Below are 18,529 nucleotides of genomic sequence, written 5' to 3'. Positions count from 1 at the left end.
GATAGATACAAGCCCTGGTGTGCTATTGGCCAGGTTTCCTCCACTGTCCAATAAGAGCCCTCATTGGACATAGTGGGGAGACTCCCAAAGCTCAACAGACACACCTGGAAACACATGACAGCCTAGCTGAACAATAAGCCCCCCCCTCCCCCCCAGATAAGCAGACAGGACCTCCCTCATGGTTTTCCTAGCATCTACCTGGGAGGGTGCTACATATATATATGTATCACCCTCCTAGATAGGTGCTAGGTAAAAGCTTAGTTTTTGGCTCTGCCTGCTCATCAGGAGAGTCTGATTGTTAGTTCTGCCTGTTACATGTGTCCAGGGTGTGATTCATTTGGTCTGATGGAGTGTCCCCACTGTATCCAATAGGGGAGCCTGTTGGACAGTGGGGGAAACCCAGCCAATGACACACTGGCTTTTGTAGCTGTCCCAGTTGGAGGGCACAACCGCAGTGCATCCTGGTATTGATCATAAAAGCCGGGGGCACGTGTGACAGGGGGTCTTTGGGTGGGAAGCCAGGTCCCATGAGGAGGGTGATGGCTGTCTCTCCTCCTGTCAGCAAGGAAGCTGGCCACAGGCAGTCAACCTAGTAAGCCAGAGGGTGGTGCTGAGCAAGGAGGTCCAGGATACTGACAGTGGAGTTATAGGAAGAGTGACTGGAGGAAAAACAGTGTCCGTGAGTACCCGGGAGCTTGCCAGGGGTCTGCCCAGGAAGTGGGGTCAGTGGACAGAAGCTAGCACACACAGCAAGTGAGAAAGGGGGTGCCAAGTTAGACCCTGAAGAGAAACCTAAGGAATAGTTCACCTTTCAACTCTTCACTTCAGTGGCAAGGTGAAGCAGCGGCCTTGCCACACTCAATCCAGTTAGAAGTCCTCAAGATTTGTGCATAGTTGTCAAGTTGGAGTATCCCACTCATCCCTTCTCCCATCCCAATTCTACATAAAACACAAAAAAACAAATCCCCTGGACTGTTCGTTGACTGAGCCAAGTATAAAGCGATAAGATTTTACAAACTGTCGCTATGGGTAACCCAGGGGAATCCACACTCAGCAGCTCCCAAGGGGGCTACATATATATATATATATATATATATATATATATATATATATATATATATATATATCGTGACAGGTAGTCAGGTAAATCTCTGGGTGTTGTCACAGACGGGAGATACATTTCCACCTTGTTTAGAAAATTCACCAATTACTATAGGGTGTCGGCTGCAGAGGTAGCCAGAAAGGTGTAAGGACGTTGAAAAAGCTTCAGCTATACAGGATGAGGCAATCAAGGCCTCTATAAGTTATCCGGAGGATGACTACTGATTGCTGCCTCCTGAAGCTGTGTGAGCTGAGGAGAGCAGTCAGCTGAGAGACTTCTGAAGGTGAGGTGATGGACTTTTTCTGTGTGAAAAGAAAACAAATGGACTATTGGATGTCTGCTGTATGACCAGCAGTGTCTGCCCAGCAGTAGGTTGGGACAGACTCCCTAGGTAGGTTCCTGTGTGTGAAGGTAAACACCCACAGTGGCCAGGGTTTATTTAGTTGTCAAAGATTTTTATTAGTTTCAGATAGAAATGAACAGCAAAGCATCAAAATGCACAGCAGGTTGAGAATAACAATAAGGTATAACATTGTATAAACATGGCGTGTACAGCATAACAAAAGGAATTTGGACTGTGAAGTCCCGCAAACCTAAGAGATTGAGGAAGACATACAACGTAAGTAACAAACCGTCTAACAATCCAGGCACCCCTATTGGGGACTAACTGTGCCAGGAGACTAATAAAGTAGTCCTCTCAATGTCCATGAAGGTTGGAATATTCCGTGCCTGGAAGCTGTACGCCATAACAGTAAAGAAAGCAGCCGCGAGAGGCAATTGAAAAAGCCCCCGGCAGCCCCTTAGTGGGGCCAGCGGAGCCGTGTAGATTGCAGTCATCAGCGGCTGAGTGAGTTGAAATATCAAAAATCCAGAAGTGTTATAAAGTCAGAACAGGGGTATTGTAGAGAAAGAGGAGGAAAGAATGTTGAGGAGGGAGGAAATAGGGTGAATAAAGAGAAGGAAATAGAGAGAGGAAAGAGGCGAGCAGGAGAAGAAGGTAGGGCAAATCTCCTCAGGGGTCTCCGCGGGTGGATGTAAATTGTCCTGGGAAGAGTGGGGTCTTAGTGTAGACAGCCCAAGGCTCCCAAACTGCTTCAAATAGATGTTCCTTGTCGAGAAGGATACTGGCTAGTTTTTCTTGCGTCATAATCCATGAGACTTTACGTTTTACTGCATGAATCGAAATACCCTCCCGCTTCCAAGACTTAGCAAGTGTCATTTTGGCTCCTAACAAAATGAAAAAGAGGAGCCTAGACATATGTTTAGGGGCCTTGTCAATTTTAAAGTTGAGAAGAGCAATCTTGGGGTCCTGGGGTATAGCTAATCCTGAGATTTTCCGCAACAGGTAGAAAATCTTGTTCCAGAAAGATCTAATTCTTGGGCAGGACCACCACGTGTGAAACATGGAGCCCACCAAGCCACAGTTTCGGAAGCATAAGGGGGACGCATTGGGGAACATGGAAGCCAGCCTGGCCGGGACCCTGTACCATCTAAGAAAAACTTTCACATTAGCCTCAATCAGGGAGACATTGATGACACCCGTAAAGGAGCGTCGGAAGTTTAGGGACCATATATCCTGGGTGGCCTCTGATCCTAGATCAGATTCCCACGAGCGGACATAGGAAGGTTTGTCTGTGGCTTCCGCCAAGGAAGCATAAATGATGGAGATCCCACCTCTCTGATCCATTATATTAGAGCACCAATTTTCGTAGGGTGTCAGGGCAGGGGGTTTGTTTTTGTCATGCCACAGGGAGTGTAGGAAATGAGAGATTTGTGAATATCTAAAAATTTCAGAAGGGGGCATTTTAAGCAGTTTAGTGCAATGACCTTGCGTGAGGGGGCCTAGTCTGTTGAAGAAGTGTCCGATTCTAAAGAGGCCCTTATTGAGCCACCACTTGAAGGCTCCAATGTCCATGCCAGGGGGAAAATTTGGATTGTGGAATAAGTGAGTTAAAGGTCTCAGAACTGAGACCAGAGAGGGTTGCTTATATAGTGTATCACAGAGATGAATAGAGTGAGATAGTGTTGGGGCAAGAACGGGAGGTCTGTGTTTAGGAATACAACATAAAAGATAATCAATAGTATTGTGTGGGACCGCTTGGCGTTCCATTTGGACCCAGTCCGGTTTTGGGCCTTTAACGTATACCATAGATATTTGGGAGAGTTGAGCCGCCTGGTAGTACCACCACAAGTTCTGAAGACCAAGTCCTCCATCTTCTTTCCTACGGAATAGGATAGATTTCACGCAACGATGACCTTTATTCCCCCAGGAATAGCGTACAATTTCGGATTGCAAGTGCGCGAGTTGCGATTTTTTGAGAGGGATAGGTAACGACCTGAAGAGATAGAGGATGCGGGGCAGTAGTGTCATTTTGACAGTGTTGATTCTGCCTATCCAGGAAAGTTCCATTTTAGCCCATGTTCTGAGGTCTGCTTCCAATTTTTTGAACATCCCGGGATAGTTCACTGAATAAAGCCTGTCAATAGTATTAGGGAGATTAACACCCAGGTAAGGAATAGAATGAGTAGTCCAAGTAAATGGGAAGTATGAACGAAGGTTATCTACAAGGCTGCTGGGGACGGAGATATTTAGAGCCGTAGATTTGGGCATATTCACCTGTCCTGAGATATGTCCAAAATCCCGTAGAAGTTTGAGTATGTTGGGCGTGGAGGTGAGGGGGGAGGTGATGAACAGTAGGAGATCGTCCGCGAAGAGAGCGCATTTGTGTTCCAAGTGTCCGCACATGACCCCTTTAATATCCTGGTGCCTCCGAATCGCGATGGCTAACGTCTCTATCGCAATAGCGAAGATAATCGGAGATAACGGGCAGCCTTGCCGCGTACCCCGCCGGATGGGAAAGGGAGTAGAGTACTGACTAGCTATACGAATCTGGGCCACAGGTGAGGAGTAAAGCGACTGAAGCAAGTTGCTGAAATTTGGACCAAAGCCCCATCTTTTCAATATCTCAAAAAGATACGGCCACCTGACCGAATCGAATGCCTTGTGTAGGTCAATGGAAAGGAGGTAGCCTTCCTGTTTGCTACCCCCATCCCATTGAGATTGGAGTAAAGAAATTATGTCTATGGCCCTCCGGATCTGATCAGTGCCCTGACGGCCCGGGATGAATCCAGCTTGGTCTATGTGGACATAACGAGCAATAAAAGAGGATAGTCGATTGGCCAAAACTTTAGTAAGGATCTTAAGATCGTTGTTAATCAAGGAAATGGGTCGATAATTACCGACTTCGCTCGGGTCCTTGCCCGGTTTAGGGATCAATGAAATGATAGCAGAGTTTAAGTCCTTATCTAGGCTGTGACCATCGCGGAGAGAGTTAAAAAAACGGGCCATATAGGGGGCGAGGACCATGCCAAATTTGTTATAATAAAGGTTAGAGAATCCATCAGGGCCTGGTGCAGATCGGAGTTTCAGGGATTTTATAACCATAAGGATCTCTGATTCCGAGATAGGTTTTTCTAAGGATTTAGAGTGATCAGGGGACAGTGTGGGGAGCGGAATATCATCCAGGAAGGTCTCCAGAAGCCCAGAGGGTGTATCAGAAGCAGAGTAGAGGTCAGAATAGAATTCCTGAAATGCAGTCAGGACCTTATGGGGATGTTGTGTAAGGTCTCCCAGTTTAGTGCGGATTTTGGGAATAGAAGTGGCGTGGTGTTTAGGGGTAATTTTAGCAGCAAGTTTTGAACCTATTTTGTCTCGTTGATGGTAGAGGCGAGCCCCTGACCATCTAATCGGCTTCTCAGCTTCAGTAGTGAGCGCTAGATTCAGCTCTAGGCGGGCAGAATCTAGTTGGGCAAGGGTGGCTGCAGAAGGGTGGGCTTTATGTTGCTTTGACAAGGCCAAAAAGGCAGAGTTTAGAGTAGATACCCGCTGTTTACGCTCCCGTTTGAGTCGTGATGAGAGTTGGATTATGTGACCCCTGATAGAGGGTTTGTGTGCCGCCCATAGGACTGTGGGGGATACGTCCTCAGTATCGTTAGTGAGAAAGTAGTCTCGAAGGGAATTATCAATAAGTGTGCAATGGGACTGATTGCTCAAAATAGATTCATTAAGGCGCCACCGAAAAGTGTTGTCAGAGTACCGTGTCTTGGATATGGTGAGCGTAACTAGTGCATGGTCCGAAAGTGCCGTGTCTCTGATAGTGGAATTCACAGCAAGAGGGATGGTAGAAGTTTTAATGAAGATATGGTCAATACGCGAGTATGTACGATGTGGTGCCGAGTAGTGAGTATAGTCCTTAGTTTTGGGGTTTAACTCTCTCCAAATATCAGTGAGGTTAGAGTCGTAGATAGATTTAGCAAGTTTCGTGCTTTGTCTAGGGAGATGTTTATTTTTAAGGGCCCTGGGTGCCGAGTTATCCACTGTGCGGTCCAATGCTAGGTTCGTGTCACCGCCTAGAACTACAAAGCCCTCAAAGAGGGGTGAGAGTTTAAGTATTAATTCAGAAAAAAACTGTGCTTGGCCCCTATTCGGGGCATAATATGAGATGAAGGTATAGCTAGACCCATCTATAGTGCCCGAGACAAGAATGTAGCGACCATCAGGGTCCGTGACCAGTTTGGAGAGGGAAAAGTGAAGATGTCTAGCAAGGCAGATTGCAACCCCTTTGGTTTTGTTGTCAGAATTGGCAAGGTAGAATTTGTCGTATTTATGATGTAGGAAAGAGGGGCGGTAGCTATCAGGGAAATGTGTCTCCTGCAGAAGGACAACTTCGAGTTTTTGGGAGTGATACATCTGAAAAATTTTCCGTCGCTTGACAGGAGAGTTAAGACCCTGCGTGTTGTGCGAGGCTATTTTAAGGTGTGAGGGTGTGGGTGGTGTCGTCATGATGGATCAGAGAGGTGAGCTATATCCCAAACTAAAGAGTACTTACCCCGCCAGATGAGTAGGAGGCCCCGGCCAGGTCGTCTGGTGTGGAAACGCGTGGGAAGCCAGGAGAGGTAGGATGACTGTGGAATGGGGAAACCCCATCGGAGACATGCAGAGAAATCAGAAGAATAAAGAGGGGAGAAGAGAGGGAAGAAGAAGAAGAGAACAAATATCATGAGTACCATTGGAGTAAATAGAACGCACCAAGAATCTTGGTGGCCCGTAATAGCAAAATATACAAAAACAACATACAAGACAAACAAGGAGACCAAGTTACCAGGTCCCTGGCGGGATAGGGAAGCCGGTCCAACTATTTTCCTGGAGTCCCAAAAAAGAGGAGAGAGGGGTGTCCTCCAGAAAATAGAGTGACAAGGAGTCTAAGTGCAGATCTAATATTCCGCGCAAAGACCAATTGAGGCGCATGGCAACCGCCTCAGCCGCCCTATGAAAAAGCACCCGAGAGAGAAAAAGAAAAAAAAAAAAAAAAAAAAAAAAAAAAAACCTTTCAAACAGATAAGAACAGACTTTGCCTACATTAAATGTAGTGTATGAAACATCGCATTGCAATGAATTAGAAACACAGTACGGTGACCGGTATTGAGTAGGTGATTAGCTGCAATAGTGGGTGCACGGGGGTAACGTTATCCCCCTCCGTGCGTATAGCAGCAGTGAATCGTGATGGGGCAAAAACAGGAAAGACAGGGGAAAAAAAAAAAAAAAAAAATGGGGCGGGGGGGCAGAGAACAATTACGTGTACTAAAGTGTAGGGAGAGTTCTCAAATCTTCCAAGAACGAGGGCTTCATAATTGGAGATTACAAAGCAAAAAAAAAGGGGCAGGTCACAAGAATTCCTCCATGAGGGACCAGTCAGGGTGGTCTTGCTTCTCTAGATCTCTTGGATTGTTGCTTAACCCACAGGGGGGTCAAAGGGCTCGGAGGCGAAGGGCGTTTCGACGTAGTCGGGCCCCTCAGTTGAGAAGAGACCCAATTGTAGTAGAATTTTTTCACCATCTGGAAACGACGAGAAACCATAGGATTTGTTGTGAAGGGAAAAGTTCAGACGAAACGGAAAGGACCAGCGATAGGATACATTCTTCTGAGTCAGGATTAGGAGAAGCGGTTTCAGAGATCTTCTCCGCTGTATGGTGTAGGGGGAAAGGTCCGCAAAGACTTGAACGGGGGATCCTTGAATAGCAAGCTGATCCGCCGTGCGAGAGAGACGCATTACTTCCTCTTTCACAGCGTAAAAATGGGGTTTGACAATGATGTCTCTAGGAAGACCATCAGCACGTGGCGGTTGGCGGGCTCTATGAGCTCTATCCAGTTCCAGGCGGTTATCAGCGATGTTAGGGATAAGGTCCTTGAGGAATGTGCGGACCGCTGTCTGGACATCCTTAACAGATTCAGGTAGACCCCTAATCCTGAAGTTTTCACGTCGTGATCTATTCTCCAGATCATCCAATTTAGAGGTGGCAAAGTCAAGTTGGTCCTGGAGCTCTTGAATGCGGGTAGAATTTTGATTCATACGAGCTATGGTCTGGTCAGTTTTCTTTTCCATCAACTCAATACGGCTGCCCAGTTGTAGGATATCCTTATGGATTGAGTTAGTGATTTGAGTTGCATTGCTGGCAAGACCCCTCTCCAGCATTTTAGAGAAGGAAGACAGCAGAGAGGTAAAGTCTGCAGGACATGGAGAGAATGCTTGTGCATCTGCAGCAGCCAGAATGGGGCTAGGTGTTAAGTCCTTTAATGGAGTTAGTGCAAAGCCTCCCAGTGATCTCTCTAGCAGGGATTCGGTGGATGCAGGGGATGGGAAGGGCATGGCCCCCTCACTCACTGTGCCTGATAGCAGTGGTTGTGGAGAAAATGCAGCTTGATCCTGATCAGCAATAGAGTCAGGCTCCCCCGCTGTTGTTCCTCCTCGTGGATCCGGCTCCGCCATCTTGGAGGTCCCAGGCATCCAGAGGCAAGAATCTAAATGCGGCGTGAGGTCCCGTCTGGCGGGGATCCCGGACATCTGGGGAGGTGGAGGAGGCGTTCCGGTACCGTTATTGGCGGTGGGTGAGCCGCTATTGATCTAGAATGCTCACTTGTGCGGGCTTTAGTGGCTGAGGCAGCGCGGAGCTCCGGGGTCAGACGTCCATATCGGAGCTGACGCGCATGCGCACTCGGCCAGGGTTTATTTTATGTTTGTTTTGAATTATCCTGTTTTGAGGCTTGCACTTGTTTGAAGAAAATTGCAAGAATAAACCATAGACTGTTGTTTTCAACTACTCCTCGGCTATCTCTCTGTGTAACGAACCCCCCCAAGGGGTCACCCTCCCCCGCTACCGAGCTAACCCCTCACAATATATATATCCTAAATGTGTGACACTCCACATGAAGAAAGTTAAAAACCACAGTAGTTTATTGTTCAGTTAAAAGCAACAACCGAGCAAGGGTTAAACGGCACTGGATCACAATAACAGATTGGATGTCAGGCTACTTGCCCCGCAGCTGCCAGATCACAAGGAGGTGCCGTAGTGTGCTGTGGATGTCATCTGTGACTGCACTCAGCTGTTCCTACCATCAGAGCGGCATGTAATCCGGATGGTAGAACGGAATGCAACCAGCGTGGGACTCGATGAGACCAATAGCCGTGCCAGCGGTGGCGTCAATCGCCTGCGCCCAGGAGGCAGGCTTCAGCCAAAACCAGCTGTCAGTGACCAGCAAGCCGGAAGAAGAATGGTTCCATCAACATGACGACATGTTTCACGCCCAGGACAACTGCAAACCCACCAGCGGCAATTCATATTTACATTATTCCAGCTGTCATCGTCCATCATGGCATAATAATATTTCTGGCAGCCAATTTCGGAGATTACACCGAAATTGTACGAAGGTTAAAGGGTTATGTAGAACAGGGCAACATACTTACCAGAAAACTATTAGAAATGGGTTTTCCCAAAAAAAAAAAAAAAAAAAGAAATGGGTTTTCCCTAAACACTTCTTTAAAAAGCTCTCCAAACACATGAATCTCTTCCTCCTTCCACAATTGATAGGGTTCATAAGGAGAAGGAAAATATGAAATCAGCTAGGTTTGTCACCCATTACAATGATGAATACCAAAGAATTGTTAAGATACAGTATATTAACTTCCAGCTCTCCGGTTAGGTTCACGAGGGCCAGAACCCTGAAAAATTCCATAGCTCTGAGTAAAATCCATAGGAATAAGATCGAATTTACCATGGACATTCGGTCTTATTTTGACAACAGAGTAGGGATTTTCCAGTGTAGGAAGAGAGGCTGCCTAACTTGCCAATCTATCCCCCAGGGTACATCTAATTTTTCAAGCAGTAAGGGCCATAACTTTAACATTAGACAGTTTATCACCTGTTCTTTTGAGTTCGTAATTTATCTATTAAAATGTCCCTGTAACCTTCTCTATATCGGCCGTACCACGCGCACATTGCGCATACGGGTAGGCGAACATAAAAAACGAATTAAAGGTGGTAGTGATAAACATAGCTTGCGTAGACATTTTTTGTTACATCACAACAAGGATTTTAAAGGTCTGGTAGTTTTGGCAATTGAATATATTTCTGGCAAGACCCTAACGAATAACGAAAGGTTCGCTTTACTTTGCAAGCAGGAAGCGTTTGGGATTTTTAAGCTTAACATGTTATCCCCCAATGAGTTAAATGAAGAAATAGAAATGCACAAAAAAATTTAACATCAGCCCCTCCATTTTGCCCTTCGTGTCCTTTTACCCAACCCCCCCCCCCTTAAATATACTTGGTCAGTGTGAGGTACACATTGGTTATACTGGTTGACATTTCTCCTCCTTTCACATACAGCAATGATTTTATTGCCCGTCTTTTATCTACTTCCCATCCCTATATTTACCTATATATATATTTGTATTTTTATATACTGTATAATTATATACAGTATATATATATATATATATATATATATATATATATATATATATATATATATTTTTTTTTATATTTAAGGGTTTCCATTACTGTGCCAGGAAGCCTCCCATTTCTTTACCCACAGCTGTGCAGTCTCACATAGAGGAAAAGATACAGCTCAATTTGGCTGTACCCCAAGTCTTATAAATTAAGCAGATCGGTCCATCCCACCACCTGACTATGACAAGGCGCGGAGGCGCGAAACATATAATCATGGTGACTGGACCATCCTTCCGGCTTGCTGGTCACTAACAGCTGGTTTCAGCTGAAGCCTGCCTCCTGGGCGCAGGTGATTGACGTCATCACAGGAGCCCCTATTGGTCTCATCGAGTCCGATGCTGGTTGCATTCCATCCTACCCTACGGATTACAGGCCGCTCTGCTCGTGGGGACAGCTGAGTGTTGTCACAGATGACATCTATGGCCAGTGTTGAACATGTTACTTCAAAAAAGTAATTTGTTATAATTACTAGTTACTTCTCACAAAAAGTAACTGAGTTAGTAACTGAGTTACATCAGTAAAAAAGTAACTAATTACCAGGGAAAGTAACTATCGCATTACTTTAAAAAAATTATCAAATATTGTATGTAAAATAACTTGGATGCCCCCCCCCCCAATAATATGTGAATGAAATGGACACTAAATAGAAGCAATTATTATTATAAAACATTGTACAGTAATCTACACTACTTTAATGTTGCTGTGGGACAATGAGACACCTATCAAATATATTATTTTACATATGATCATTACTGTACCAAAAATAAGTAAATAAAAAAAAAAAATTAATGAATACACTCTTTGTTGTGCAAAATAATAATATAAAACCGTCACACAACTTCACAACTGGTAGACATACTGTAGCCTACTTTAAAGCGGTTGTAAACCCTATAAAAAAAAAAAAATTAAAAAAAAAAACCTGCAAGACAAAGGCATAATGAGCTAGTATGCATCGCATACTAGCCCATTATGTGTAACTTACCTTAAAACGAAGCCCCGACATGGACCCCCGGACATCGCTGCGGGCGCTGCCATGATCCCTCGCAGTCTCTTCCGGGTTCGGCGCTGATTGGCCGGAAGAGACGGCTCCGGCGCGATGATTGGCTGGAGCCGCGATGACGTCACTCCCGCGCATGCGCGCGGGAGTGATTTTTCCGGCAAGCTCCGGCAAACTAATTGAAGGTCCCCCCCGGACCTTCAGAGCGCATGCGCCGCTCGCGCGAGCGGCTGCATGCACTGTAAATATCTCCTAAACCATGCCGGTTTAGGAGATATTATTTGTACCTACAGGTAAGCCTTATTATAGGCTTACCTGTAGGTAAAAGTGTCAAAAAGCGGGATACTACCGCTTTAAGTATTTTATAATACTAAACAATGTACCAAAAATAAACAATAATAATAAAAATATAAACTCTTTGTAGTGAAAATAAAAAATATGAAACTGATATATGTAAACAGGTAATAAATTTTTTTATTTTCATTTAAAATATTAGTTTTCTACTCCTAGTACTACCCTCTTGTGTTAGATTTTAAGTCTGCATAATTGTAATTACAGTAACGCTGCATTAGTAATGGTAACGGCGTTACAGCGGGGAAAAAAGTAATTAATTTGATTACTCGTTACTTACAAAAGTAACACCATTAGTAACGCCGTTTACTTATAACGGCATTTTTCCCATCACTGTCCATGGCACACTATGCCACCTCCTTGTGATCTGGCAGCTGCGGGGCAAGTAGACAGGCTCAGCCTGACATTCAATCTCTTATTGTGATCCAGTGCCTTTAACCCTTGCTTGGTTGTTGCTGTTGACTGACCAATAAACTACTGTGGTTTTCAACTTTCATCGTGTGGAGACTCACACATTTAGGATATATATAAATATAAACTCTGCTGGATAGCCTCAACCTGAAGCGCTCATTCTTTCCTCTGTTGCTATTAGGAAATATTTAGACTACCTATAGGTAAGCCTTATTATAGCTTTTGTAGGTATTTTAGGTAAAAGCAAGAGATGGAAGTTTACTTCCACTTTAAAGCCCAACTCCAATAAAAAAAACGATTCCTTGCTGTGGGACTATGCCCACACTGTTTGGTTCTCACTTGCACTAATGCTGGACTTAGAGACACAGGGATTGTGGGATATATAGTTTCTTCAAAAAAATGTCAGTTCTCATACTACATGCATTAACCTGTGCTGTGTTATGCCTCATGTTTGAACACAAACATACACTTCTGACACCGGAATGTGAAGATTTATTTTGCTATAGATGGTGTATACAGGGCAACAAATGGTACCATTAAGCTTCCAGGCCAATATACATGCTTCTTTGAGCTGATAATGTAAACAAAAATCTTTGTTTCTTTCAGGGCGCCCTTTTAACCCTTCAGCAACGTTTATGGAAGCTTTTTCCAATATCCTCTGTTCCATTTTGTTTGGAGATCGTTATGACTATACAGATGGGAGATTCAAAAAACTTATTTTTTACACAGAGGAATTATTCCGAATTACCAGCTCTCCCTGGGGTCAGGTAATCAGTCATTAAAGTTGACCTTTCAGTTATTTTACGTATCCGATGAATACATTCATAACATGTCAAAATAAAAAGAAACCATGCAATAAAATATATAGTAAAAAAAAGCTTAACTCTTTATCAATAATAACCCGATATTTTTCTCCAACAAGTGCCTAGGTTTCATCATCATTATGCTGCAGGCAGGTGGTAGCATTTCCTCAATATCCTCCTCCCATATATCAGAACATTACAACTTTGTACAATATACGGCAACCCAAAAGAAAAGCTGGATAACAATGATGTCATGCAAAACTTTAATCAGTCAACAAGCTTCTGTACATGATTCTGTCCCCAGGACCACTCCCCTGACTGGTTTCATCCATTGGGCTTACTCATGATCCTCTATGATTAAGCCTATGTGTGAAGGAGTGAAGTACTTCTAAGTACTTGATTTCAGCATTTTAGGGGAATACCTGGAGAGTGCATTTTTGTTTGACTCTCCAAATTATAGGTTTGTGCCCAGTCACACTTTAAATTGCTCAGAAGGGAATGGAGCCCTGGAACTTATCTGGGCGGTGGAAAACAATTTACCTAAGAACTGTATGTATTTGATTTTGAAAAGAAACTACAATGATCAAAAGAAAAACAATTTATTATCAGAACACAGTCCTCATGCAACCAGTGCCTCCAATGATAAATGAGCTTAGGTCCCTTGTCCTTAACAATCCCCCCAAATGCTCTGTGCACTAACAGTTAGCTGCATGAAGTAAATTGTGGTCCATTAATACATATTTAATTCAATGAACAGCCTGCTCCTGACTCCTGCACAAAAAGAGTCCCCACCATTTGCACTACACTTTTAGTGTAGCATCAGTCTTATAGGCCGGACTGGGCCGTGTGGCAGGGTCTAGGAGGCAAATCGGTGTGACATCCCCATAAAGTGGCCGCACTGCTGCCAGTATGGTACTACTGGCCGGCGGCCGATGACTGGCCTGACATTTGGACAGACCGGCCGCCAATACTAGTAAGTGTAGCACTGGCATCAGGTCTTAGTAACCTAATGCTCCGCCTACCCTCCTCTGCGGCATACCAGGCTTTTGTAGTCTTCTGGATGAGAAGTAAAGCTGGAGGATATACTTTTTTTGCTCATGGTTTTTCCAACCTGCCTATTTGTCTTAGGTTTTTGTCTATAGGAACATTTTAATGCCAGGTAATCCTGTTTGATTTAGCAAAATGTATTGTAATTACACATACACAGGTAAAAGATCTTTCAGTCTGCGTGTTGACATATTTTGGGGCCATTTTTGGTCTGATTGAGTCCTAATGCTTTGACTATTAAACTGGTTTGTGTCAAATGACCACTTTCAAATGGAACTGTAGTTGGACAGGTCCCCATCCCCAGTCTTCCTCCTGGGATAAGTGGCGCTGACAGCCAAGAGCGGTACCCGTGTTGTCAGATCAGCATTGTCCAATAATCCACAAATATGGATTTAGCCCAACCCTATCTGCTGGCCCAAGGTGATATCATTTAGGGGTATTTTAGCAAATGAATATGAGCACTTCTACCACTGGAAGTGCTTTTGTTTATCACTTAGACCTGGCATTTGTTCTGACATCAGTTTGAGATGCTTCAGTGATCATTCAGAATTCATTGACAGGTGAAAAAGGTCTGAGCCATAATTCAGCCATTTTAGTTACTAGGAGACATTTTATATAATACTGCTGTGATAAAATGTTTTGTATTCTGCATAGACCTTTGTCCACGCTATTCTCACAAGATAAGAGTTCCTCTTCTTGTAAATAATATTGTTTCCTCGAAATTATGTGCATGTGCTTTCCAGCAGTCTGGGTCAAGATGACCAGATGTCATATAGACGCAAATAGTGTCCTTGTAGAGAGTAACCTACTGTTTCAATGTTTTTTAATGGTAAATGTTTACTATATAATCTGTAAGCAATAAAGTGACTTTAGATCACTTTAAACTACTCCACTATGCCTGGTGTGTGTTTGTTCTGAGTGGTCTCCGGATCCTTAGAGTCCAAGGGTCAGCCGGGTCGAGTCAACTAGTCTATGATTCACTGGGAGTGATTTAATGCCAACACACTTGACCTCCTTCTGACCTGCATTACCCTCTGCTTAATGCAGATTTTGCATTCCCATAGACTTGCATAGGTATGGAAAACCTACTTGAAGCAAGCAAAAGCCTCTCAATACAGCTTAGGGTCCATTCACATCAGCCGCTGTGTTGGTGGAGCCTAAAGAGGAAGGGGTGTGGTTTGCAGATGACAGGGGGGGTCTTAAACTGGAAGGGGTGTGACCTTGGCAGGAAGGGGTGGGTCATATTTAAATTAGGGGGTGCAAGAGTTTAGTCAGGCCTAGGGCAGCACAAAACCTAAATACACCACTAATTTAATTAATACATGTTTAATGCTCATGCAGGTCCAGAGCATTCTCCCAACACTAATGAGCTACATTCCGGGACCTCACCACAAGGTAGTCTCATTTTCAGAAGAAATGGTTAAATTTGTTGCCGAAATAGTGAAATCCTGCCAACAGAACTTGGATCTCAACAAGCCGAAACATTTTGTAGACTGCTTCCTGATCAAGATGGAAAAGGTATCAAATATCTGCAATGGTTAGATAATCAGGATGTTATTTAAAAGAAAGTGTGTCTTGGTATAAAGTGCAGCAAACTACTTTCATCCCTGTAGAGCAGTGGTCTCCAAATTTCAGCTCTGGGGCTGGATGTGGCCCTTTGCTAGCTTTTATCTGGCCCTTGGGGCACTATTTCACTAACTGTCACCAATGATCAGGCACTATTCCCCTACTGACACCATCAATGGAGCATTATTTCTCCTATTAAATCCAATGATGGGGCACTGATGCTGGGGCATTTTTTACACCCACTAGGCACAGTCTGGACCCCCTAAAGCCTGAAGGACAGTAAATTTACCCTTTGCTTACACAATCCAGAAACTACTGCTGTAGAGTATTCATGACCTGTGTACTCCGCACCTCATACTCCACTGGAACAGCTTGACCTCTACTCTTGAAACACAGCATTCAAGGTACAGTGGCAGTGTCTCCTGATAGCCCCATAAGAAATATACACTTACCAAACCACCATCCCTTGCTTCCTCCATGCTCTGCAGAAGCCCTTACTCTGTTGGTTTAATGGAAGAGTGCTTCCAGGTATTGACCTCCCCCATGGTAAATCCCTACATCTAAACAATGTCACATAGAGGTAGCTTTGATATCTAATTGGGTAACCTCTGTTGTAATCCAACATGGAAGCTTTTCCAGGGTGGACTTCAGTAGTGGGGAGGCAATGATGGGGCATGGATGGGTATGTATACCTTGTGAGATGGTGGACTATTAGGAAATACTGCCACTTTGCCCTTAATGGGCAGGTGATAGAGTCTCGTAAAGTTTTTTTGCTCTCTCTTGGCCTAAAGGGCTCTAAGGGTTGACACGGAAGAGGGTGGTAGTTGTTTGAGAAGCTGACGTCAGTTTTAGGAAACTTCTAGTGCTTTTACTGAGAAATTATACAGAACACTATTCAAACACTTTTTGCCAAAGGATGGATAGTCCCCAGTCTATGGCACAGTTAAGTATATAAAAATAACTTTTTCCGCCTTTTCCTTTGTTGTCAGTGGAATCATTCCTGGTTCCTTAAAATTCTGTTGACTCCTATCTAGGTGAGATGGATTAAGCCTTGACCGGTAAATTGCTATCCAATTGTCTAAAGTGTCACTTTTGTCTCCATAGGAGAAGGATGACCCCAATTCAGAGTTTAATATGAAAAATCTCCTGTATACAATCCACAACCTATTTATCGCAGCAACTGAGACTTTGAACAGCACTCTGCGGCATGCTCTGCTTATCCTCCTAAAGCATCCTGAAGTAGAAGGTAAGTAAATGAAGGGATATAAAGGTTCCAAAATACTTCAGACAGCTGTTAAAGGGTCATTCCACTCCAAAGTGATATCTCAGTTTTTCACAGATGCTGGACCAGTAAACTCTTTGACAGTTTCTTACATCTCTATTGGGGAGATCACTGTGCTTAGTTCCTTGGTCTGCACACATGCAGATGATAAAAAAAGCAAAAGATTGGCCCGCGGGACTTTATATGAGGTGGGTGCTAGTGGCTGGAGATAAAATGAATAGCACAGTAGATATGTAAAACAATATATAATTTTAATTTTATTACATTGTATAAACAAGCAATACGAATAATAGTAACATGTATATCACATAGCATAGCTCAATGGCCATATTGGCAGTGTATACAACAAGAACAATATCAAAACACACAGGTTCATTAACCTGTGAGTATTTCATACTCCTTCCTAATTATTACTACCCCTTTGCTATTCCTTTTACTCAAATATTTATATATTTTCCAATGTTTATTCCAACATTGTTCTTTTGTTCTTTTGTAGTCATACTCAAATACATTGATCTCTGAAGAAGGGAGATGTAGCTCCCGAAACGCGTCAGATCACTATGTATTATATTCTATTATTATGGAACTTCAATATTATACTCAGGCTACCTTTGAAACTCAGCGGTTACACCAGGATACTTGCCTATATACGCTTTGATATTGTTCATGTTGTATACACTGCCAATATGGCCATTGAGCTATGCTATGTGATATACATGTTACTATTATTCTTATTGCTTGTTTATACAATGTAATAAAATTAAAATTATATATTGTTTTACATATCTACTGTGCTATTCATTTTATCTCCAGCCACTAGCACCCACCTCATATAAAGTCCCGCGGGCCAATCTTTTGCTTTTTTTATATGTATTTTGGGATGGAGGCGTGCTTGGGTGGGAATCAGACCATTGCCCTTTCTGCACACGCAGATGATAGCTTCATTTTTTTTTAAATTTGAGGTTATTGAAAATGCAACAGGAGGAGCTGGAACACCTAGACACATGCAGAAATATTTAAATCTTAGAGGTGGAGATGTATAGGATTGAAAATTATTTCAGAAAAAGCTTGTTGGTGAAAAAACCAAGCCATGTAATAAACCAACACAGAACAGAGTATAGTTCAAACACATGGTTAGAAAAATATTGAACAGGCTCTAGAAACAGCACAGCATTGTGATATTAACAGACCATCTAACCTAGAGTTGCCTGAAACTGGAAATGACTCTGTGCTTCGCCCATGCAGGGAAAAGAAAATCGAAACTTAACCACTTCCATACCGAGTCATGTAAAATGACGTCGGCAAAGTGGTTGTCTAGATCCGGGCCTCCGTCATATGACGTCGGCCCGTTCTAGCTGCTACTGCGCGCCCCCGGCGGCGCGCAGCGGCGCGATCAGGGATGAGGCTCGTCCCTCGGACATAGCCCATCCCTGATCAAGGTAAACAGCCAATAGAAATTGGCTGTTTACCACGTGATCGGCTGTGTCAATCACAGCCGATCACATGAGCGGCTCCAGCACGAGCCGCTCGTTCTCTCTGCAATGCGCGCCCCCGGGGGCGCGCAGAGCAGCGATCGGGGACGAGGCTCGTCCCTCGGACAGAGTCGATCCCCGATCTAGGTAAAGAGCCAATGAAATTGGCTCTTTACCACGTGACCGGCTGTGTCCAATCACAGCCGGTCACAAATGTCAACAGAGAACACGGTAACTAGCTGTCACCGTGTTCTCCTCACACACTGATCCTGTGTGAGGAGGAGATTGTGGTAACAGCTAGTTACCAACTACAGTGCACCCTAAACACACTGATTGCCCCCCCCCCCAATAAAGAGCACCTGTCACTAGCCCATCAAAGTACCCGAGTACCTGTCACCAGCCCATCAGGTACTCAGATGACAGGTACTTGGGTACTCTGATGGGCTGGTGACAGGTATTCGGGTACTCTGATGACAGGTACTCAGGTACTCTGATGACAGGTACTCGGGTACTCTGACGGGTACTCTGATGACAGGTACTCGGGTACTCTGATGACGGGTACTCGGGTACTCTGATGACAGGTACTCGGGTACTCTGATGACAGGTACTCGGGTACTCTGATGACGGGTACTCAGGTACTCTGATGACGGGTAC

The 18,529-nt window shown here is 44.1% G+C and overlaps 1 protein-coding gene across 1 annotated transcript in view; it reads left to right on the top strand.

Moving 5' to 3' along the window:
- The window catches only part of LOC309559473 (cytochrome P450 2C16-like), a 112,240-nt gene that overhangs the window by 71,903 nt on the left and 21,808 nt on the right, over nt 1–18,529 (top strand). The window contains exons 4-6 of the mRNA XM_082262745.1: nt 12,312–12,472; nt 14,897–15,073; nt 16,226–16,367. Coding sequence (XP_082118871.1) covers nt 12,312–12,472; nt 14,897–15,073; nt 16,226–16,367 — 480 coding nt within the window. The remainder of the gene's footprint in view (nt 1–12,311; nt 12,473–14,896; nt 15,074–16,225; nt 16,368–18,529) is intronic.

The sequence above is a fragment of the Pelophylax lessonae genome (genome assembly GCF_965119305.1).
Source record: "Pelophylax lessonae genome assembly, chromosome: 7".
Taxonomy (NCBI): domain Eukaryota; kingdom Metazoa; phylum Chordata; class Amphibia; order Anura; family Ranidae; genus Pelophylax; species Pelophylax lessonae.
The sequence above is the reverse complement of the archived record's forward strand: the minus strand, read 5'-3'. Positions and strand labels throughout refer to the sequence as shown.